Raw genomic sequence first — 23,857 nt, 5'->3', positions numbered from 1 at the left:
TAGCATGGTTATATCCATTTCAGAGGAGGGATTGGCATCTTGGCATAATAACATGTGTCAAACAATGTGTGTGCCCTGTCTTTCCATCCTTTTTCTTTCCAAGGGACTATATCCTCTCATACTAGATTACAAGTGCCTTCGTGGCACTAGAGATATTTACACTTTCTTCTGCCCCTAATAAGGACCTGGTGCACTTTCAGTAGATTGATGGCACAGTGACTACCATGTGACCTTAATTAACCCCAAGGTGGCATCAATGAATAAAAATATGGTCAGCCATGTGGCCAGTTATCATATGATATGAATTCCTGTCGATGTTGTGCAGTAAGTTGATTACCAAGGCAAGTCCATGCTTGAGTCGATCAGTTATCAAGAAACTTTACCAAGATATGCTGCCTTCGTTCCCATCAGCAACAGCTGAGGCACTGAAACTCTTCGGAAACAATGTGCTGTTGGACTTAAGATCACCCAGAACGTGCAGTGGGGCCAACCCAGGTGGTCTTGCTGAGAATGGCCGAGCTAATCACCAGCCAAAGCCTAGGACTCACAGAGGGCAGAGAGAGGTTCTGTTGGCTCCAGGGAATGTGAAGCCCGAGGGAGAAGCACACAGGCCTCACCTTTGGTAGCGTAGGCTTCCGCGATCATTCGCAGTCTATACGGAGGGACAGCTGTCAGAGGCAAGTCATCAAGGCCCACGCGGGCATAAATGTTCAGCGCTTCCTTGTAATCCCCTTCCACATAATTCAACTTGGCCATGATCAGATTGGATTCTTGTAGGAATTCTGACTAGAAGGAAAAGGAGAGAAAAACATTTTCCTACAATATTAGGTGTGATACTCCCTCAGGGCCCAGCTCTCTGCTGCCTTCACAGCTCCCCACAAGAAAATGTGTACGTGAATGCTCATAGCAGTATCAGTCACAATGACCAGAAACGGCAAGCAACCCAATCTCCATCAAAATGTGATCCAGTTCTAAGATGGAATATTACTCAGTCATAATAAGAAATGTATTGATACATGTTACATCACGGACGAACCCTCCAAACATTATACTAAGTGAAAAGGCCACATATGACCATTTATATGAAATGTCTAGAAGAGACTAATCAAGAGTCACAAAGGAAATTAGCGTGTGTCTGGGGCTGGGGGCTGAGGAAATAGGAGTTTCTTTTTAGGGTGATGAAAACGTTCTAGGACTGGTCACAGTGACAGCATACAACTTCATGAGTGTACTAAAGCCACTGAATTGTACACTTAAAATGGATGAATTGTACAGCTTGTGGCTTACAACTCAACAAACAACAAAACAAAACCCCAGCAGCTCCCCTCGGGGCCCTAGGCCGGGCTGGACCCAGCACAGAAGGAATGCTTTCCAAGTAACACAAGAACAGCGTGTCAAAAGAGGGAGCTGCCCCCGCACATCCCAGTGGGTCCTGCCTGAGGCTCTGGGATGCACCACAAGACTGGAACCCAATACCGTGAGGAGTGGTTTCGTACACAGGTGCAGAGTTGGGGCTTGCTTTCTTGCCTTCTTGCCAGGGGCAAACCCTTCTCACTAATCTGTTCAAGCTGTGAAGCTGGTTACTGCCTAGGGTTCCCTTCCTGAGGCTAAGGATTGTGGCAGCTTGAGGGATCACTCTCCTCGCCATTCTCCAGTCCACCCACCAGCCTTGTCGTCAGCTGAAGAAAGAAGAGCCAAGAGTGCCCCGGCCAGCTAGATGAAGAGACAGATCCATCACTCCCAGGTCTTCTTCTCAGAGGAAGCAACCCAAGCCTGGATCAACAAGAAGCAATCGTGAAGCTGCACCACTCTGTAACCTGCAGCTTTGAAGGGTAGATGACAAGACACAGGTGACCAAGCAGAGCATGGCAGAGTAGCCATGCAGACCAATACGGTCAGTTTTCAGGCATGCCTCTGAGTGGAGCAGGGTCACCAGGCAGCCCTTGGGAGGATGAGAGGATGGGTAATGAAATCTGAAGGCAGCAAAAAGGTTTTAGGAGTGGCCCGAGGGAGAGGCACCTATACAGAAATTAGAATTGCATTGGAGACCAACTTGAGAGGGGAGAAAAGGAGTTATGAAGAAAGTTGTGCTACAGGGCTCTCTGTTTGCTCAGGGACAGGCTGGGCTTGGGCACTGGGAAAGCTGAAAGGTTTCCTATGAGATCCAGCCACATATCCCTCCCTCCACGGATCTCCGGGAGTCAGTGTTAATGGAGATGGAGGTTCAGTCTGATAAGAGGAAAAAGTTCTGAAGATAGGTGGTAGAGATGATTGACAACAATGTCAATGTACTTAGTGCCACTAAAAAATGACCAAGCCTAAAAATGGCTACTTCTAGCTACTTGGGAGGCTGAGATCAGGAGGATGGCGGCTCGAGGCCAGCCTGAAAAAAAGAGTTCACAAGAACCCATCTCCAAAAGAAGCAGAGCAAAATGGACTAGAGGTGTGACTCAAGGGGTACAGCACTTTGCAAGTGTGAAGCTGTGGCAAACCTCAGATCCACCCCCCCAAAAAATGGCTAAGATGATAAATAGTTTTATGCTACGTGCATTTTACAAGGAAAAATAGTTTTAAAAATAAAGGAAATTGAAGAGACAGATGGCTAATTAGCTTGGAGGAAATTACAAGTCCAGAGAGACACAGGATGGGACGCCCTGCAAGGGCCTTGCTGGGAGAGTCCATCTACAGCATTGTACAGGAAGGAAACAGCTTAGCCAAGGCCCAGGTCACTTGGTTGCGAAGGTGGAAAGAGAACAGCTCCAAAACAGAGCCGGTGGCTGCCTTGCTTATGAGAAGTACAATTTTCCTATCTTAAATCAGAAGCCGTCTGGGACTCTTCTATCACCCCTCAATGCTGGCTTACTCTGCCCTTTCCAGATTCGGTTCACTTGAAATACGATGGACTTATGGTCAAGTAAAGAGAAAATTTCATGTTAGCCAGTGTGAATGTGGCAACACATCCAAGCAAAAGTTGTGCTTTTGGAACATTCTTTATAAGGTGGAGGAGGTAAAAAAATAGCACTGGGCGAAAAACTTATGTAGAAGAAAAAATTAGCAAAAAATAGCATGTCTAATGTGGTGCAGCTTTAAAGAACTTCCACATTTGAGATTCAGAACAATCCGTTAGGCAAACAGTAGAGAAATATGAAGCTCAGAGAGGTTAGGTAACTTCCCAAGATCACACAGCTTAAAACCCAGAATTGGGATTCGGACTCTAAAATTTTAACTTGAAATTCAATGTTCTTACTACCACATCAGGTTGTAAAGGAAGGAAAGCAGAGACTGGCAAAATAAATGGCTAATTTTTCAAGATGAAGGTACGGGGTTAGGAGTGGGAAAGAAATGAGTTAGATGTCTCCCTTAACACACAGTCACCACCGCCTCATACCTCCTGGTAAGACACTTGGGTCTGATTGACAGTCACTCTGAGCTGTGACCCCTGGGCCCACTGTCCTGCTTCCCTCTCCTGCTGCCCCAGACCCACCACCAGGGTCATGAGTAGCATCTTGGTTAAGAACAGCTGACATGCAGGCAATAACAGCTCTGCTCCCTAACTCTGAACCAAGGGGTGCCTGGTGCTTAGGAAGAAACCAAGCAAAGGCAAAGACCTGGTTATCAAGGCCCCCAAATAGCAGTGAGTCCTTATCACCCGGGCTTCCCATGTGACAGTAATGCCCTGGAGCAGCCTCCAGAACTGTTTCCACAGCAGACACACACAGACTGTTCATTTTAGAAGGGTTTCCAGAAGCCTGCTGCTATACCACCAACAGGCTAATGGAGTCCAGTGTTGCTCAAGCCCTCAAGTGCAACTGGGCCAAGGAGGTGGCCAGATAACAAAGAGGAAGAATATCTTAGAATAAAGGGTCATAGCTTGGAGCATACAGAAGCTGGGAGGGTCCAAGTTCACCTCTCCAAGAGTCCAACCCTAAAGAAACTGAGCCCTAGAGAAAAAAGTGACCTCCCCAGAGTCACAGGACAAGTTGGGAGCAGGCACAGGTTTCCAAAACAGATGTAAAAGGTAAAGCCAAGAAAATCTGGCTTCTGATGGAGGAGGAGAATGTACACAGACAGACAAGAATAAAGGCCAGAAGTAGCCCCAGAGGATTCTGAGTCACAAAGAGAAAAAAAATGAAAGTAACTTATCAGTTAAAAGGAAAAGAAGTCAGAGTTCCAGAAGTTCACCAAAGAGTAACCATCCTCAGAGGAAAACACATACTGGGAAGAAAAGGGGCTCTGAAGAAGATAGGTCTGGAAACCTGTCAGTTGTTTTAATGACAGATGGTGACTTTAGAAAGCAGTAAGGGCCAGACCTCAGTGGTGGAAAGTGTCCAGGGGTGGGAAGTGCCCAGAGCAGGAAGTATGAACTACAGGGTGGGGAAGAGGGCCAGGGCAAGTGAAGGAGAGATGGTCCCTGTGAAAGGCAAGAGGAGTTGGAAAGAGTGTCACAAGAAGCAAGGAGGGAGAGGCAAGGGAGACAGGAAGGGCACTGAGTAAGTGGAGACCAGAAAACACAGCAGATAAACAGACAGGCAGCACCTGAGGTATCCTAAGCCTGCAGATGAGGGTCCTGGCTCAAGCGGAGGGAAGTTCCTGGTTCTCTCCCACACTGAGGCAGTGCCAGGCCTGTTGGCACCAGCTCTGGGCCACAGCGCCTGTGACATTCATGAGCCACATGACCGAGGCAGGAAACTGTGCATTAATGACCCTCCTGACTGACTTCTCTTTTCTAGAGCAGGGCAAAGTGTCAGGTTGAGCCCTTGTTCAGGAGGATGTGTCACTGAAAATAGAGGTCCCTAGTGGGCTCCAGTCCTGCAGGCAGTCAGCCAGCCTAGGGGTTGATGCACAATTGGTCATGGAACAGCCTGCTGATGACAAGTACCAGCAGTGTGCAGAAGAACTCCAAACATGGCATGGTTCGTCCCTGGGCATCTTTCCCAACTCTGTATCATCCATGGAGATAATGCCAGCATCCCCCATAGTCCTCGCTTTGTCACAGAGGCCCACAGTACCTTGAGGTTCCCTCGGTCCAGGGCAGCAGTCAGGTGCTTGCGGACCTCAGTCAGCTGGGGCCTGGGGCCTCGGGGGCTGGCCCCCTGCCTCAGGGGGTGGCCCTTCAGATGCTGCTCCAGCTTTGCCTCCCCAAGGAGGAGCTCTGCCATGTCATCTGCAAAACAGAGGGAGACACTAAACAGGGGCCCGAATGGTCTGGGAACTAGCACCACCAAGGACCTTGGGACGCCCCACCCCATGCCCTAGGCTCCAGGCCACTCTGCAACCTCGTAACCTTAGATTGAGTCTAAGTGAGCACCGCCGTCCGGAGAGCCCTGTTCCCTAGTAAAGTTTATCAGCAGAGCTGGCACTCTTTGTCACACATTTACTGACTCCAAAAAGTGGGTATGTATTACCATGAGGAGTGTTCAACTTCAGTAGGGAGAAATAAAACTGCCTTGGGGTAGTAAGACACAGTACAATCATGGGAAGTACACACAGAACCCAGTATGGCATATTTCCAAGAGAGGAGCAGTGAGTTCTCCTGGCTCTTCTGAAGTCTGTGGCCTTGCACGTGGATGGGAGCCCACGGAACATGTTTGTGTTGAGATGACCCGAATGCTGGCAGTCTTCCCTCCAGAAGTCAACCCCATAGGAGCTGACTGGGATGCTCCTGGGAAGTGTCTACTCCTGAGTGTATGCATTGCAGAGTAGTTGTGACTTTGTTGGTGTCTAGGCTAGCTTGGTAATTTGCATAGAAAGCTCACTCCAGGAGCCACCCTTTGGTTCTCACATCCACCCCATTCTGAAAGAACCCAAAACAATTCATACACCAGTCTGAGCGTGGTCTACTTTCCTGTATAAAACTAAAAATTGGTTTTAAAAGATCTAGAAAGGTATGTCTCAAACCCAGTTATTGCTGGTGAGCAGGGCGGGGGTTGGGGGGTGGGATACTCACCTGGGACTAGTGGTCAAAATGGACTTCAGCATTATCTCTATTTACATGCTGGTCCTACAAAGGACAGCTGCTTTGCCTAATGTGTGTGCAATTTACAACTAATTCAAACAGTAATCACCAAAGACACGCTGAGGCTCTGGGTGCTCAGCCCACCAAACACTACGACAGCCCTTTCCATGTCTCTGCTTCAGCCCGCACAAACTGCTGGGTCTAGAGGAATTAGCACTGCTCCGTCTGGGTCCTGGAAAGCTAAAATAATTTCTCAGAGATGACAACTAGAGTCCTGGGAGGACCCAACTAACACCAGAACTGGGTCACGTCAGGTTAGTGAGAACAAGAATTCTTTAGGTGTTCACAAAGAGAAGGCTCATTCCCCACAGCTGGAAAGGAAATCAGGTGGCCCACAGCAGCGTCCAATGCTAGGGGACAATGCCTATATAGACAACAGAGAGACATGGGTGTAGCTCACACACATGGGACCAGTCGAAACGTGGCAAGTAGGAAAGCAACAAGCAGGATTCCTGGAAACAAGAACCCTTCATGAGAAAGGAAGTCTGTCCTCTTCATGTGAGATTTTCCAAAGTCAGTGTGTGTTTCGCACTGATGGTACATCTCAATTCAAGCCTGCCATACTGCAAGTGGTCAGTAGCTACCCATGGCTACTGGCTATTATATTGGAACCAAATGTAATCACTGTTTATAGAAGAATGTCTAAATATTTATCTATATCTGTTATGACCCTATAAAGATATCTAAAATAATTATCACCTAATGTAAACAAGAGAAATTTCTGAATAGAATTTGAGTATTTTTAATATTTTTATCTTTATAGCTTGAATTATATGTATTGAGCAGAAACTTTTTGTTCACTTGGTTTTAATTTTGTTTTGTTTTCTGAGACAGGGTCTCACCATGTAGCACAGGCTGGCCTTGAATCTTCCCTCTTCCTATCTCAGCCTCTCAGGAGCCGGGATTGCAGGTGTACCACCATAGCAGCCTGAGTAGAGTCATTTTACATTATTTCTAGAAAAAAACTGTAACTCTTCCTTAAAAGCTGGAGTTTCTATGTCAAAACAATTTTTGGTTATTTCTAAGTGGTAAAATTATCAATCTATGCTGAACTTTTTCTAAATATTTTAAATTTCCAACAAAATAAACTAGAACAAGCAAATCTGAGTCCTAGGTATAAATACCAGCTTCTCACTATATGAGGATAGCCCAGTGACTTAGCTTCAGCATTTTGAGGACAATTCTAAGAAAGCACCTCTGTCTTCCTGAGCTGAAGATTCCTCCCACTACTTCCCATGTTCTCACCTTCCACCTGCCCCTTCACTGCAAGACCCCTTTGGCTCACATCTGGAAATGGCTACCCAGGAGACACAGGACAGATTAGGACCCTTGCTACCTGTTCTCCTGTGGGACTGGAGCACACTATTTACCCTCTGGGACCTCAACCCCCACTAACAAACCATGAGCCATTGGACTGTGGACTGGAGCTAGTGGGTTTCCAGAGGGAAATGTGGTGACCCAGTGAGCACACCTGGGCCTTACAGGAGGAGAATGGCCTGGCTGCAAACACAGGGGAAGAGAGCCCAAAGCAAGGCTGGAAAATCAAACTGGGATCAGAATGGAGAGACAAAGGATGATGCTCCCTAGGCGTGGAAAACAGGCCCAGCCACATTCCCGCACATGCTGGCTGGCTCACTGCCCTGAGCCTCAGGTACTTGGGTATCCAGGGGACTCCATTCACCATTATTCAATAAACATCTACCAGGGCACTGATGACCTCTCCTGTCTTGTGCCCTAGGCAGCACCCCCACTGCCCTAGGAACCCACACACCCTAGCCTGGGCCTTTGTTTATCCATCTGCCCTTTCTAAAAGAAGGAAGCCGGAAGGAAGGACCTGTTAGTCCCTTCTGAATCCCAGGCTGAGCACAATGTCTGGCACAGAGTCAGCCCAATAAATAGTGGATTAGTCCAATGACAGTCCATCCTCCAGGGTTAGACCTGTGGCCGTCTGCTCACTGTCCTGAATGAATATTTATTCCCATACAGCTACCCAGCTAAAGCCTCTGGCTCCAGGCTTCCAGGTAGTAGATGCTGCAGGTGACTATGATGTGGCCACTGGGACATGAACAGGGCATCCTTTTGGGGAGTAGAATAGCCCTCCAGGTCCTTTCCAGTCTACCCCCAAGCTGGAATGAGTCTTGGGCTGTAGGATGGAAAGTACACTGAGATGGCAGAGCAGTGTGACATAGAAGCCTCGGTCCCCCACACCCCAGAGCTGCCCCGAGCCCTACACTGCCTATCCCCAGTTATCATACATGTGAAACATTAACTTCTCTCTTGCTCTGCTGAAGTCACTGCTATCCTGACCTCTGTTACAGAGGCCACAGGGGTGTCCTAACCCGATCTCCCAAGGCAGAAACAGACAGACACCTAATGTCTTGAAAACATTAGGAGGCTGAGACTATAACTCTCTTCATCTTATACAGAACCAGGCACTGAGTCAATTCATCCTAGAGCTGGGACAAGACCCCAGGTCGCCTCCCAACCCCATCTATCCAGTACGCCAGGCACAAACCACCTGACACTGGTGTCCAGAAGCAGCCCAGCTTCCCTCCCAATGAGCTGCGTGACCCTGAACAAACCACTGACATCATCTGCTACAGGGGCTGGGCAGGTGTTTTGGGGTCCCCTTCTTGCTCTCTGTGTGAGAACTCTCAGGGGCCAGAGCGAGGAGGGGCCTGGGGTACCCAGGATAGCCTTGCCTTTCCCACTGGCACTTTTCAGGGTTAAACAAGGCTGGAGAAACCAGGTGACCAGTGACTTATGCAGAGCTAGAGCCTGAGGAGACAGAGGCCACCAGCGAGAACCCACGCCTAGGTAAGTGCACGTGTTATTTGGCTCTCTACAGGCAATTCCATGAGCTGGCACGCCTGGCCTCCCTGGTCTCCCGGGGAAGGTAGGCTGTAGCCTTTGCCTTCTGAAGTGACTGCCCTTCCTCATGGTGTCTCCCTAGCAGGATAAACAGCTGACATGCAGATATTTGATTAAATGAGGGGAAAAAAACCTATAAGGTTTCTTCGCTGCTCTTAGGAGTACTTGAGGCCAACAAAACAATCTCAACCACTTGGTTCGTTTGTCAGTGAGAAGCACTTAGATCTATTCAAGCCATTCCTCCTGCGGATGCCATCCAAGAGGAAGAGACAAATCCCCATTCAAGCAGGAACTGGTTCTTCAGCCTGCCCTTTGTCACATGGTGAAGACAGCCAGACTGTCATTTTGCAAGTCTCACGAGGAGTCCCCTTGCTTATTTGGCTTCTTGTATGTCCCAGGTAACTTAGCAGTCACAGGACTTGAGTGCAGAGTGCCAGTCATACAGTGTTGGAGGGAGTACAGATCAGCAGACATGTCCCCAGGGGGCAGCCTGTCAATTTCTATACAATGTTTATATACCTGGACACCTGACCTAGAGATTTCAGTTCCAGGCATGTGTCCCATAGATACCTGCACCCTGAAGCACAGATTCATAAGTAAACAGACACTTGTTACACAAAGCTCTACTGGTAACAGTGTCAAAAAGAGATGGAAAATAACCTGCAGTGTCCTTAAAAGGGGACCTGTCCAATGAAATAAGGTCTGTCCCAATGCAACAGGACACAGTGTATCCATTAAACAAATGGGGTAGATCTAAACACAACTCCATGGTAGCCTGAATGCAGAAATGGCCCCAGACTTCACCCCTCCTGAGGCCCCATGTTCTGAGGCCTCACATCCTGCACCTCAAGGTGGCTGCACTGACAGCACAGTAGCAACTCTGATGCATGCAGAGGCTTGGAAAGGGGTGATTTCTCTCCCCTTCCCTCTTCCTCTCTGTGGCTACCATGGGACATGCTTGCCAAGCCAAGCCACTGGAGGATAAAGGCCATGTGAAGGGATCTGAGTTATCCACATACATCTGAGAGTAACACACACACACATACGAGAGGCCAGCCAAGAGCAACAAAGTCATTAGGCTGAGTCCAATGGGCCACGAATGTATGAGTGAGCCCTGGTAACCGCAGAATCATGACAAATAGTTAAAGGTGGTTGTTGTAAGGCACTAAATTTTGGGCTGTTTTGTTATACAGCAATACCTAACAATCTCAAAGACAGAAGGTAAAAAAAAGCAAACACAGAAGAGGGTGTATAGAATGTCATTATTGAGTATAAAACACAATGACAGAATACTTCTGAAGGGACTTCCTCAGAAGTCCTGAGAGTGGTGTGGCAGTAAGAGGAGTAAGAGGACATGGACAATGTAGGAGGAAGTTGTTTTTCACACTACAGAAGGTCCCTGATTTACAGCAGTTTAACTTATGATTGTTCAACTTTCCAGTGGTGCAAAAGTGAGACACATTTGGTAAAAAACCATACTTTAGACTTTTATCCTTGTCTTTTCGCAGGCTACCAGTACCATGGTCTGAGGGTCCTCACAGAGCCGGGCAGCCCCGTCAGCCCTGCGATCCATGGCTACCATACACAAAAGGCCTGTGTTAGATTACTCTGCCCATCTGCGGACGCACCTAAGTACTCTACACGAGCATGTGCAAGGCACAGGCTAAGCTTCGACTCTTGGTAGGTTGTGTGCACTAAACGCACTTTCAGCACGTGATGTTTTTACCTCATAACAGGTTTATCGGGGCATGACTTCATTTTAAGTCGAGGAGCGTCCACATTTCCTTTCGAATTGTTTTATTTTTAGCCATGTACATTCATTAGCTACATAAATCATTAACCAGTTAACTTTCTTTTCCTGGCAGTAAACAGGCCAGAGAGCAGTAAGAGAGTACAGAGAATTAAACAGGGCGAGGTGACAGTGAGAGGTGTCTTCTTTAGACTGTGTGGTCAAGTCAGGGACTCTCCAAGGAAAGGACATTTGAGGCAATGACCAGACAACTAAGCACACAAAGACCTGGGGGAAAAGCAAGCCAGAGAGAAAAGAGCTTGGGCAGGGACCCAGACAGTGGGGTCTAGGGCAGCAAGAAGGCTATGTGTCTGGAGCATAGGGTACTGGGGGAGGGCCAGGTCAGGGAGCTGGTGTGCATCCTAAGTGCAATGAAAGGTCTTGGAGGGTTTGCGAGCAGGGGGATAAGATGCTCTGATCAAGGCTTTAAAAGTTCCGTCTGTCTACAGTGTGAGAAATGGACCAGGTGAGAAAGAGGCAAAGACCAGAAATGGTTAGGTCACTATAGTAGTCAGGTGAGAGGTGACGACAAGTTGGAATTGGGAAAGGTGAGAAACAGTGCAGAAGGGAGAGATCGACAGAGGTATTCTCTTAGAGTTCTAGAGGTCAGAAGTTGAAAACAGACTAAAATCAAGTATTATCAGAGCTGCACTGAGGACATAGTCTATAGGTAAATAAACAAGACTTACTGGATGAACTGGATTGGTAATGTGGTAGACAGAATCATGGCCTCCAAAGAAGTCCACATTCTAATCTCTGCAGCCTGTGAGTATTAATTATTTTACGTAGCAAAAGGGGCTTTGCAGACGTAGTTAAGGTAAGGACTTTTAAATGGGGATTGTCTTGAATTTTGGAGTGGCCACTGGGTCCTTAGAAGAGGGCGGTGGAGGGTCAGCCTCAGGGGACACTTCTGTGACAACAGAAGCAGGGAGAGTTGGGGCAGACACATTGCTGGCTTGGGAACTGGAGGAAGGGGTCATGAGCTATGCAATATGTCCCTGCCCTGGAGGGCAGGGACAGGGACTTGCCCATGGAGCCTGTGAAGGGAGCATAGCTCTGATGAAACTTGATTTTAGCTCAACGGTGACCATGTCAAACTTCTGACCTCCAGAACTCTGAGAGAAAACATTTGCATGTTTTAAGCCAGTTAATGTGGGATAAGTTGTTACAGCAGCCACTGGAAGCCAATATAGGGCAGATTCGGAATGGAGAGGATAAAGCTGAACCCTCCATTGTGGACTGCACAGTGATAGACAGTGGTACCAGGTCAACATATACTGTGGTGAGGAGGAATGAAGCCAAGAGTTCTGTTTTGGCCAAGTTCATCATGCAAAGACATTCAATATCCACTCAGAAAACTCAAGTCCACACCTAAGCTGGTGAAGCCTGAGAGGGAAAGCTTGGAAAGAGAAACCAAGACATGTCTATTACAGTAACCAAGATCAAGGCAGTGTTTCAGTGACAGGAAGTAGTCCAGGGGGTTAAGAGTAGCTGGAACAGAAATAAGAGCACAGCCATTGCCATTAGATGTAGCAACATGGAGGCAACACCATAGGGTGACTTTGACAGCTGAGGTGATGGTGGTCTGTAAGGTGGCTAGGGATGCTGTGAAAGGGAACAGAGAGCTGGGCAGTAACTACACAGCCGCAGTGGGTGCTAAGGAAGCTGTGACGGGACTGTGCAGGCACCCATGGGTGCTGAGGGAACGATCTGGAGAGGGCAGAAGGAAGGCCAAAGCACAAGGCCTGGAAAGGTGGGAGCGGAGGGCTCTGGAGCAGAGGTGGAGGACTGTGGGCCTCTGAAGATGCTGAAGCCCCCAAGCAGTGGCAGGAAGAGAAGTTGGCAGGAAACTAAGTAAAACAGGAGGCAAGGCCAGCGGCTAAAAGTGAGCTCAGAGGGAGGAGAGAACGTGTGATGGAAGGTGGGGCTATAAGCCCACTGAAGAGCAGTGGTGGTCCCAGGTCTGTGGCCACCAGTTGCCAATGGCTGCTGTGGAGAGTGGATTATGAAAAGCCTATGAGAACTGGACGTAAGCAAGGTGAGATGTGGCTTAATTGCCAAGATAGCCACAGCCTCGGCCACAAAACAGAAAAAAGCAGCTGCATCTCCTAAACTTGCATTCAGAGAAGCAGGAAGGCAGGTTTCTCCTGTGACAATATCACGCTTCCTCCGGGACAGCTCTACTCCACCTTTTTTGCTACTGTTTATAAAAGGCCCTGGAGGAGGGCTTGAGGCTTTTGCTTTTTGCCTTTGGCTTTTACTTTGGGCTTTGGAGGGTTTTTGGGGCTTTGACTTTTGCTTTGGGCTTTTTGGTGTGGGAAGCTTTTGGAAGGGAAAAGAATTAGTGAAGGGAAAAGAATTGCTAAAGGGAAATTGCTGAAGGGAAAAGGATGACTAAAGAGGGGTGGATAGAAAGTCTGCACTGAGAACTTTAACACAGGCCTTAGAAAAACAAAGCCAAAGAAAGAACTTTAGCATAGGCCTTAGAAAGCTAAGCCAAAGAAAGAACTTTAACGTAGGCTTTAGAAGCTAAAGAAAAGCCAAAGAGAACATGGGACAGTGCAAAATAGAGGACTGAGACTTTGCAAGTCTGAGCACCACAGCATGGAGGCTTTAAGAAAGCTAAAGAGAGAATGCTAAAGAGAAGCTGCAAGAGCAATTAGGCTAAAGATAAGTTAAGAGAAAACATGGGACAGAGCAGGTCTAAGGAAAGAGGTCTTAAGCAAGGTTTTAAAGAAGACTTTAGAAGCAAGGTTTTAAAGAACTGCAAGGAGTAAGGCCTTAAAGAATCAAGATAGAGAAAAGAAGCAATGAGGGTTGGGCATCTCCAACCGAGTGCCCAACATACCTGACCCCACTTTTTTTCTGTCTATCTATCCTGTGTCTTTTCTGAATCTCCAGTCGCCCCTAGTTAAGCCCAGTTAGGTTCAGTAATAACCAGGAACAAGAGAGAAAGCTCACTCCAACAAGGGAGGGAGCGAGAAAACAGTGCCCTCTCCAGGCTGCTGCCCAGGGAAGACACCAACAGGCAGACAGGGTTAGGCCAGGGTGGGGACGGTGTCAACCAGTAGCATGACAAGAGAAAGCACGTAACTCTACTACAAAAAAATGGACCCGTCATCCCCTATCTATTTTAGACTATAAATTGAATCATGTGACTCTTCCTCATAACCCCTCTGATGGTCCCCTCCCCAGAGCAAAGGCCAAAAGCCTTGCATCTTACCCTGTCACTCTCATTCATGCTCTATCACCAGTGCTTAGCACACATTAGGTTCTCAATAAGTACTTCTGGACTGAATCAATCAATACATACATCTCCCCTGCATGGACAGGGCCCAAGCAAGTGCTTAGTCTCAGGAGACTCAGTTCCCCTCCCCTCAAGTTTTCTCATACATGGTGGCCATGATTGTTGACCAAGAACAGGAAGTCCCTACTTCAGGGCCCTTGTTGGCCATCCTTTGCCCCAATCCCTAACTATCTTTGTTTAACTATGACCCAGCTCACAGGGCCTAAGTATTTGGAACTCCTGACTAAAAACCAAAGATGGAAAAGTCAAAGGCTATGGGGCCCAAAAGAAGTTAGCACAAATGATCTTCTTGGTAGTAAGAGTCCAGGCTTCATGCCAAAGCCTCCTCACAACATCCACACATATCACAGAAGCTAAAGGGACAGACAGCATAGGAGAGGCAATGTCTCCACTGCAATGGCAAAAGAGACAAGCATGCCGGTTATACACTCACATGCTCACACACTCAAAACTCACACACACATGCACACACGCACACACACACTTCCCCTAAAGAAACCTAATCTAAGAAAATGTAATCTAAGAGTCAGTGGCCTGAAATTGGTCTGGCCTATCCCCAGAGCTCAGAAGGCAGGAAGTGACTACAGGGCAGGGGATATTATCAGGCCAGTCCAGAGGCTTAGAAATGGCCCTCCGGAAGCCAGCTCCACACACATCAGTTAAACACACCCACTGAAAAACGGGCAACATCTCCTGAAGAGTCAAAGCCCTGGTCCAGACCCTGCCCTCAAGGGGCACAGATGAGGAGAGATGGGGACCAGATGTCCTGGCATGGTATGGGAAGGCCATGGAACACTCAGGAGAGAATCAGGAGCACCTGACATAGGGGCTGGGCCTGAAGAATCCTCCAATCCTGGCAGGACTTCTCTAGTGCGACTCTGGCAGGAAGGGGACACTGGTCTCTGAGACCCAGTTGGAAGAATGGTGTGTAGAGGCAGAGAGGGGTCACACAGAGTGCGGGGCCAACTACAAAGGGTCTCAGAGACCCTGTTTTCTCAGGCCCCATACCCCCCAAAAAAAAAGTAGAGTTAACTCTCTTGGGCTGGTGGGCCAAGGAGGGAAAGCAGCATTTTCTGCAGGTCCTCTGCATTGTCCCCACAAGTCCCCACACAATGGCCTTGTGGACTGGCAGCATTCAGGGGTTTGCTGGCTTGACAGAAAGCACTCTCAGTAGGCTCTGAACCTGCAAGGGCCACAGAGGCAGTTCCTTCAGGGACCAGGCCTCTCTACACAGGGGTGAGTAGTCTGAGCGTACAGAGGGAAGAGGGACAAGAACAGCAGTGGAGGGGCCCAGAGTCCAGCACTCATCCTGTCCTGTGAAAGGCTGTTCAGCAGGTATCCACCTGCACTTCCGGGAGAACCTCAGGAAGGGTAGAAAAGACTATGGACATTCTGTCAGACCTAATATTAGCCAGGTCTCACCCAGAGCCTGAGTGAGCAGGACCCCACAGAGGCCCTCGGGATGACACCACTAGTCTTGGATGTGTGGCCAGGTCTCAAGTGGATGTTCTTTTCTTGGGCCTCAATGGCCTGCTTCCTCTACCACTCCCACCCTGGCATGAGCAGGGTCTGATAAGTCTACACACCAGATCTGAGCAAAGGTCATCCTAGGGCCTAGGACAGTGGCTGGCTCACAGGAGGGTTCAGTAAGTATTCCAAGAAAACTCCTCAAGGGTAGAGGCTAACTTGCTCATTTAATCATTAATTGTGCACCATCTATGTGCCTGACACTCTTATTGATGCTTGAGATACAGCAATAAACAAAACCAACACAAAGGTCCTGGCCTCATGGGGCTGACATTCAGCAGTCACATTCTTATGTCCCCATTGCACATATAACACCCAGGCCTTACCAGCTGCTCACAAAGTGCTGAGTCATGGATGAGGAGGGCTGTGCAACCCTCCACCTTGAATTCAATGAAGCCCTAGTTCTGCATGTACTGGGTCATTTTTCCTCACCTCTGGGCCTTTGTCACAATTGGGCATTGGGCACCACAGAAAGGCCCTGCTCCTTACAATTCCTATCACTGTTATTGTCATTCTCCTTCCTGTCCCCGTTCCCCCCTGTGAAGAACCAGGCATCTGGACTCTTCTGCCTTCCTTTTCCACACAATACTCCTGACTGGCCTGCCTGTTTCCAGATGCTGCCACTTTTGGAAACTGCATTATCTTTTCACTCCTCAAGACAACCTGTAGGAAGGTGTGACAGCAGCATGCTGAGGAGCTCTGCTACAGCCTGGCCGTGCAGTCACAGCCAGGGCCTCCCTGCTGCCCACTGCTGCCCGTGCACCAGGGTTCCCTCACCTTTCTAACTTTCCTCCGTCAACCTGGGAGAAAACTTCCCGAGACCTGCTGCCCAGTGCTGAGGGGTTTCCCGAAATGTGGGGCTTTCAGTGTCAAAGCCAGGAAAGTCGTGGGCCACCTAGGATGAGTTGGTCACCCTAACATCTCCAGCCTGCCCAAGATCTTCCTGGTGCTCAGTCAGGCCCTACTCACTGTCACCACGGCCCATCCTGGCCTCAGCCCTCCAGTAACCCAGCTGCATCCTTGGCTCGTGACACTGTCATTGTTCTCCTCAGACTGCAAGGTCACATCCTTCTCACCACTCAGAGGACAATCATGGCTAAAGTCTGAGCCCCGTAATGCAATCACCTGGGTACTAGTTAGCAATTCTGCTTCCTGACCACTAAGACATCCTAAGGCAAAGGTTCAGACCAAGCAGGAATCTGCTAACGGCCTCAGGTGACACCACTGCCTGGAGTTGTGTGACTCCTGAACTAGTTTCCCCTGGCTGATGACCTGCTCAGACCCCTAGGATTCTCAGTGCTGTGCTAGCACATGTAGGTGCTCATTAAATGCTAACCACTGAGAGGCTGCCACACCTGCCTGCTTAAACCACCTGAGGCTCCACTTAAAAATGCAGATTTCTAGCCCCTAGCTTGGGCCAGAGAAGACAAATCTGTAATATCCAGAGTCTTTAAGTTCGGTGCTTCTGAAAGCACAGCACCCAGCAGCCTTGGCATCACCCCGGGACTTATTAAGAATGCAGACCCTAGCTGATGGAGTGGCTCAGGCGGTAAGAGCGCCTGTTCAGCAAGCGTGTGGCCCTGAGTTCAAACCCCAGTGCTGCCAAAAACAAACAATTAAGCTGGGTGTGGCAGCACATACTTACTTGTAACCCTAAGCACTCAAAAGGCTGGGATAGGAGGGTCTTGAATTTGAGGCCAGGGTGGGCAGTGTAACCAGATCCTGCAAACAAACAAAGAATGCAGACCCCAGACCTGCTGCCTCAGGACCTCTGGGAGAGGGGCTGGAGATGGGGATCCTAACAAGCTGACTCAGCTGTGTTTTAATCTGGCCAGTTTAGACTAATCTGATTATCAGTGCAGGAGAAGAGTAACAGTATTCGAGTTCCAGGTGGGCTAGAACCCAGCTCAGTGAACACCTCCAGGCCATAGTCTATTCATGCTTTGATTCTCAAGAGCCAGGCCTCACTTGGTTCCTGTGATTACCTGGGATTCATGTGAAAGTTCATGCCCAGAATCTGGCACACAGGAGCCCAAAGAATGTGATTCACTCTTCCTACACACTGACAATGTCTAACACCTACGAAGTCAGGAAAATGAAAGTTGCAGAGGATCCACTTTGTGTACAAGGTCACTTATAGGGCAACTGCATGAGGATCCTGATTCCAGGCCTATCGGGCCTCTGAAGAAACAGAAAAGATCCGTTCAGCATAGTTCTGGCATACTTGATGAGCCAGGTGAGACAAATGCCAAGGGTGACAAGGGCTGCTACCACTCCATTCAGTTTTCTGTGGCTTGTGGCTACTCTTCATATTTTATATGGCACCCATGTAGATTGCCTGCCAAATATCCTTGTCTTGATGGCTGATGGGGAGGTTCTGAGAAATCTCAGAAAACCTCCTCCCTTTCCTGGGCTTCTCAGATGGGAACACTCACTTCCATGCATGTGGAAAGCCGACAAAGCTCCACCATTGGCCAAGCATGAGGTCACCCAGAGGGGCAGAAATCCAGTCACTCGAAGCCAGTGGGAATCAGGAGCAAAGGCCATTCTCAAGTGTCCAGGGCCAAGCTGGCCAGGCAGCTAGGCGCAGGGAGGGCCCCAGGGAAGAGAGGAGGAAGGTCAATTGAAAATGGCAACAAGTAATAACCAAATACCCGACTCAACGTGGGCTCAGTAAAGGAACATGTCACCTCATATAACAGGAAGACCAGAGAAGGGCAGCTAGTGGCCTTGAAAGCATGAGTGACAAGCTCCAGGACAAGAAGGACCCACTTCTTTAAAGCATGTATATGGTAGTTCAGCAGGAAGACATCTTTCCCAGAATCTCCCTGCCAAGCAAATGCCCCTGATGTATCACTGGGCAGAACTAAGTCACATGCAAATGCTTCAACCAGTTGCAGGCAAGCAACAACAATTACCTGACAAGGCCCACCTAGAGTGAAGTCATAGCACATGGAGAGAATGACGGCTAAACCAACCCGGGACCCAGTGGGGAAGGAGGAAAATTGGAGACTTCCTCACTTCCACGGTAGGAGCCCCTCAGCCTTACTTCCTTAGGCCTGTCAGTTCATGAGAGTCTGTGGGTGGGCCAAGGACATGCGATGCACCCAGCTCCGTGATTTGGGGCCATCAAGACAGGATCGCAGCCCTCAGCCCTCCAGAAGCTGGCTATTTGGTGAGGAAACAAGGCACAGGCCAAGAGAGGCGGTGCATCGGAGGGAAGCAGCACTGAACTGGGGGATGGGAGATGACAACACCTACCAGCAGCAGACAAAAGCTGAGTCCCAGTAGTGGCTTACTCTGACTAGGCACTGTGCTAAGTGCTTTTAGGAATTCTGGTTTTTCCCTCATGTGGTCCTTACAACCACCTGACAAGTTTGGCACTGCTACTGAAGGCTCACAATACCTTATCAATAATTTCTGAAATCCAGAACTCTCTAAAACCAAAAGCTGGTTTTTGTCATCATTTATTGTTTGAGCAACAACACCTCAAATGAATTGACATATGGCTGTTTATGGACGTATTTGGTTTGTGATGACTGTTCCTACATTTTGGTGCAGAAACGCTGACATGTTTTATTATGAAGTACTGCCCCAGACCCTCTGGGTGTGTCACATAATGTCTAGTAGATGTTCCATGTTCTGAAAACTTCTGCATTCTGAAAAACATCTGGCCCCAAAAGGTTCAGAAAAAGGACTCTGATTATGTCAATGGGGCTTTGCAAGGTGAAGGAAACTGCTTATGAAGCAGCCAAACTCCCTGGAAGTGCAGCAGTTGAACTCTGGGGCTAGTGCTCTGGCCTGCTCTGCTTGCTTCTCCCACTTGCTGGTTGGGGGCTATATAAGGAAAGAAACTCCCTCCCTCTCTCTTTCTCATTTGTAGTAGGTTGGACTAAATCGGAGGATTTCCATGCTCTTTTGTCTGTTTCTTAAGCATGTTAGCTCTTCCTTTAAAGTAAACCTTAAGGAAAAGTGCAACTGCTCCAGTGAGTGAGGCTGCCCACCCGCCGCAAGGCCCCTGTGCATCTCCCCAGCAGGGCTGTCCACTAGCACAGTTTAAAAACTGCTCTATGGCATGATCTCTAAGGTCTTGTCTGGTTCTAACATGTCTTCTCCAAGGCAAACAGCCTTTTCTTTGAGGACTACCTTGATAGATAGGTGGGCTTTTTATCTGCACTGAGGATTGCAAAGCTGAATAGTGTAAGCAAAGGTGGGAGTTAAGCAAGGGGTCTAGGAATCCAAACTAGCCACAGGATGGGGGGCGGGGGGAGCAGTGCACAGAGGTGATGGGAGGACATGCTGGAAAGGTTGGCTAACCGAGCAGATGAATGTTAGGAATCTTCCTCCTCCCAACTCAGATCCAGAAAATTGTTCCAAGCATGAGACCAGGGGAAGAGCGGGGAGTCCTGGCCCCATTACATCCTGCCATAAGAAGGCAGGGTGCTTTGGCACTGACTCCATGAGCATGAGCCTCATGCCCAGCTCCGTGCCATTAATCCAAAAATCAGGACATATGTCTGCCACAAAAGCATGGCCATCAGCAGATACAGGACAGAGTGTGAAAGCAGGATGCTGACCTTCAAAGGCCAGGCTGAAGTTTCATGGAAGGTCCCACTGGTCTTTTCTCACCTTCTGGGGGGTATCTGACTCCCAGGAATTTGTTGTGCCCTGGGAATGTCCCAAGAACCATTGCTAAACAGCAGAGCCACCTTTTCATGTCACAGCAAAGACTCAGCCTTGTTTCCAAGAAGACATGCGGACCACCAATAACTCTCTCTCCTTTTGCAAGGCTTCGAAGGCATGAGTGAAATCAAGAAGTGGACCAGGATCCCAGCCCTGCCCCAGACAGAGAAGCCATGATGCCATCCATGTCTTTCTGTGAACATGGACAAAGCCCATGTTCCTCCCCGACTTGACGGTCTAAATACAATGTATGGCCAAACTGTGGCCCAGGAAAAAAAAGGCACTATTTCTTTACCAACCCATCACTAACAGGTAATTAAAATGTCTCAAAATCTTACTGAATCAGACAGGTAATGATCCCTTAAAGGAGAAACTACCATTTGGGGCCTAAGTGAGCTCAGTAACAGAGCTACCTAAGAAGATTAGTAGGCTTGGGAGAGAGAAGTCGCACGGCCTCAGAGGGGAAGGTTGTCTGTGGGCTTCCCAGGCTCCTCAAACACCTGCTACTGCCTCTGGGATAGGCAGCTGTCCTGAACAGGCACCAACTCCAGTGTGTCGTCTAGGTCTCCCTCTTTTTCCCACCAGGCTCATAGCCAGGCTGAGCCTGCCTGGCCCAGAGTTGCACAGAGCCATGTCTTCAAATTTATGGACTGCAACCCAACGAATCCCCACAGCTACCCTAATGGAGCAGATGTTATTAATCTAGTCTTACCAATGGGGAAAGGCAGGCTCAGAGAGGTTAAGCAACTAAGCTCAAGGTCACCCAGTCATCTACAGGAAGAGTCCAGACATTAGCCCAGGTGCCAGATTGCACTTTCACACCTTGTCATGATGGGCCTGGACTGGGAATGCCCTGTGAGCCAACCAGAAGCCAAGTGCAATTGGTTCGCCATACTCACCCCTAGTCATTGGCTGCTACTTCAGCTCCAGTTAGGACACCATGCTTCGCTCTGCCCACAAAGCTGCTAGATACCTTGCCAAGGTGCAGATCTGGACACTGCAGGTTTGGGTGGGCTGAGTTCACATGCCTCACATATTCCAGTGATGCTTAGACCACACTTCAGGTAGAAGAGACTAGACTTCAGTGTAACTTTCTCCTACCCATAGACTGATGTGATCATTCTCTTGCTGGAACTCAGCAGGACCTGGCACAGAGCCAGGTACCACAGAATTTTGGGTTCTTAAGATAGAATGAATATAATGGTGACTGTAATGAGGCAGAAGGCAGAAAACGGGTTGAAGATTCTGTTCCCAACTTGGCATCTGACCTTTTCTTCCTGATTCACCTTTTATGTCTAAATGAATGTCTAAGACATTTTACCTCAAGAGCCACGCTGGAACAGCCCACTCTGAAAGTGGCTAAGGAGGGACAAACAACGGTGTCCCTTCCTAGGAACTGACCTGGGGAGTAGAAGCACTGAGGAGTGACCACTTTGGCCAGACCACCCGTGGCTCCAGTTCACTCAAAAGAAAGCCCAAATCTTAAGGTAGCCACTGAGACCCCACAAGATCTAGCCCTAGAGTCCTGTGCCTCAGAGTTTCTTCCCTGGAAATCCCTTCTCCAGCTCCTTCGGTCTTTTCTCAGATGCTGCCTTCTCAGTGGGACCTTCCTGGGCCACCTTTAAACTAGAGCACTCCCAGATCACCTGCCTCCTTCTCTACTCTTCCGATAGCACTTCAAAACATCGACACCTGGACAAGTCACGTCATGATCTTATTATTGGCCTCCCTGTCCTTTCACCATAGAACAAAAGATTCATAGGGTCTAGGGCTTTTGTCAATTTTGTCTGCTTTGTTCACTGATATATCCCCAGTGCTCAGCAGTGGCCAGCATATACAGGCATGCAGTGTTTGTGGAATGAATGAATGGATGGATAGATGGATAGATGGATGAATGAATGAATGAATGAAAAGCCTGTGTACTACAGTGTCAGGCTCGTGACTAGCTCCGGGAGACATTAGATGCTTTGATCTTCATAATCCCCATAAAGTACATCTTTTAATCCGAATTCTAAAATGAAGGAACTGAGGCTCAGCGGAGTGAAGTGACTGGACCAAGGTCATGGAGTCAAGACAGTCATGGAGTCAGCAATCAGGCCCCAGTCTGGCTGACTCCCAGGACTGTGTGCTCTCTCCTGCCTGTGGCTGTTTTCAACCTAACTTAGAGTGACAAACCCAGCATTAACTTGCTTTCCTTATTCCAAGTGGCAAAGGCTGAAGGATTTTGCCAAATCTACCCAGAACTGTGCTTTGTGCGTCCAAAGGTGTGTACAGGCAGCCAGCATGTCCAAGTCCAGGAAGAAGCCCACTACCAGCCCAAGGGAGTCCCCAGCAGCCAAAGGAAGGGTGGGAACCACCTTCAAATGCTCCTCTGAGCCCTAAAGAACAGCCACAATAATTCTGTTTTTGTGCCATCTTTTTCTCTGCTTTTTTTTTTTTTTTAAATCTTTCTGAGCAGTCTCTTTGACCTTTTCAAGTCAAGGTGAGCTTTTGCCATCAATAGCTGTTACTCACCATGTAAGTCTCTGGGACAAAAATCCATGCCCCATGAGTTTATCAAAACTGAACTTGCATACACACCCCTGACCCACAGTGCCCCTCTCACCTGCCACCTCAATCTGACTGGAGTTAGGCCAAAGGAACCAAGCTCTGGGGGCCATGATGCTGAGTAAGTTGGACCTGTGCCACCAAAAGTCCATCTACCCTTTCAGTCCACAAACCTCAGTGGCTTGAGTCCCCTCCCTTGTCCCCCGCCCACCACTCTCAGTCAACACTAATGCATCCGTTTTCTTTAAATCACTTCTTACTGTCCAAAACTATCCTGTTTATTTATCTCCATAATTGCTTGGCAAGGGCATGAGGCCAAGGGGTCACTCAGCTGTTCACCTCTGTTACCTGGCCACACAGGTGGCTTGCGCACACTGAATGAATGAGCTGGAGAGAGCAGGAAACAAGTGAATTTGGGAAGAAACACCCAGGAGAGGCTCCCAAATGAACACATCTAATCCAAACATCAACCCGCACAGAAGGCATCTTTATGCCACATAGCTGGGAAGTAACAAAGTCCACTCAGGGCTGTGCAACTGGAAGAAGAAAAGAGAAAATACTGCAGGTAAGGACAGGAGAAGCGAGAGGACAAGCCGGTGAATATTAAAGGAGTGCAAGGTCAAACTATGGCCCTGGGGTCAGAACACCTTTTCCTCAAATGCTGAATTAACTGAGAAGAGTTGATACTTTCTACCAAGCTGAGTGCGGGTAGGGTAGGGTCCCTGCTTCCTCCATGATCCTAGCACCATCATGGCCCCTACACTTACCCAGAAAACACCTGCCCAAAGAAAGTTACCATAGTTGAGCATGTACAAAACCAAGTTCTTATTTTGAGGCACTAATGAATTAAAGACACAAGCACAAACCATTCTGGAAAAGGACATGGGTCCTTCTACATAGCGTGAGGTGGGAAAGTTGAAATTACTGCTGGTCCTTTCTTGAATGGAAAGCATCATTCATTCATTCATTTACTCTTTCATTCATTTGTTCAACTGGCATCTGCTCTACAGCTTTGAGAAGCCAGAAGTGAAGCAGGACCAAAACCTCTGCCCTCTCTCGCCAGTCTCCTAGTGCCTGCGGTTTGGGCGGGCTTGTCTTTTAAGACAAGCAAATATTA

General features: G+C 48.5%; 1 protein-coding gene across 8 annotated transcripts in view; it reads right to left on the bottom strand.

Moving 5' to 3' along the window:
* The window catches only part of Ttc7b (tetratricopeptide repeat domain 7B), a 223,393-nt gene that overhangs the window by 198,607 nt on the left and 929 nt on the right, over nt 1-23,857 (bottom strand). For 7 of the 8 annotated variants that reach the window (XM_074067331.1, XM_074067324.1, XM_074067327.1 and 4 more), the window contains exons 2-3: nt 5,010-5,164; nt 618-786 (exon numbers count right to left, since the gene is read on the bottom strand). In XM_074067331.1, the coding sequence (XP_073923432.1) occupies nt 618-786; nt 5,010-5,164 (324 nt within the window). Of the gene's footprint in view, nt 1-617; nt 787-5,009; nt 5,165-23,857 lie in introns of those variants that run through there. The other variant, XM_074067329.1, reaches the window with a different exon arrangement.

Source organism: Castor canadensis, chromosome 3, assembly GCF_047511655.1.
Source record: "Castor canadensis chromosome 3, mCasCan1.hap1v2, whole genome shotgun sequence".
Lineage (NCBI taxonomy): Eukaryota > Metazoa > Chordata > Mammalia > Rodentia > Castoridae > Castor > Castor canadensis.
Note: the sequence above shows the minus strand (reverse complement) of the source record. Positions and strands in the feature narration are given on the sequence as shown.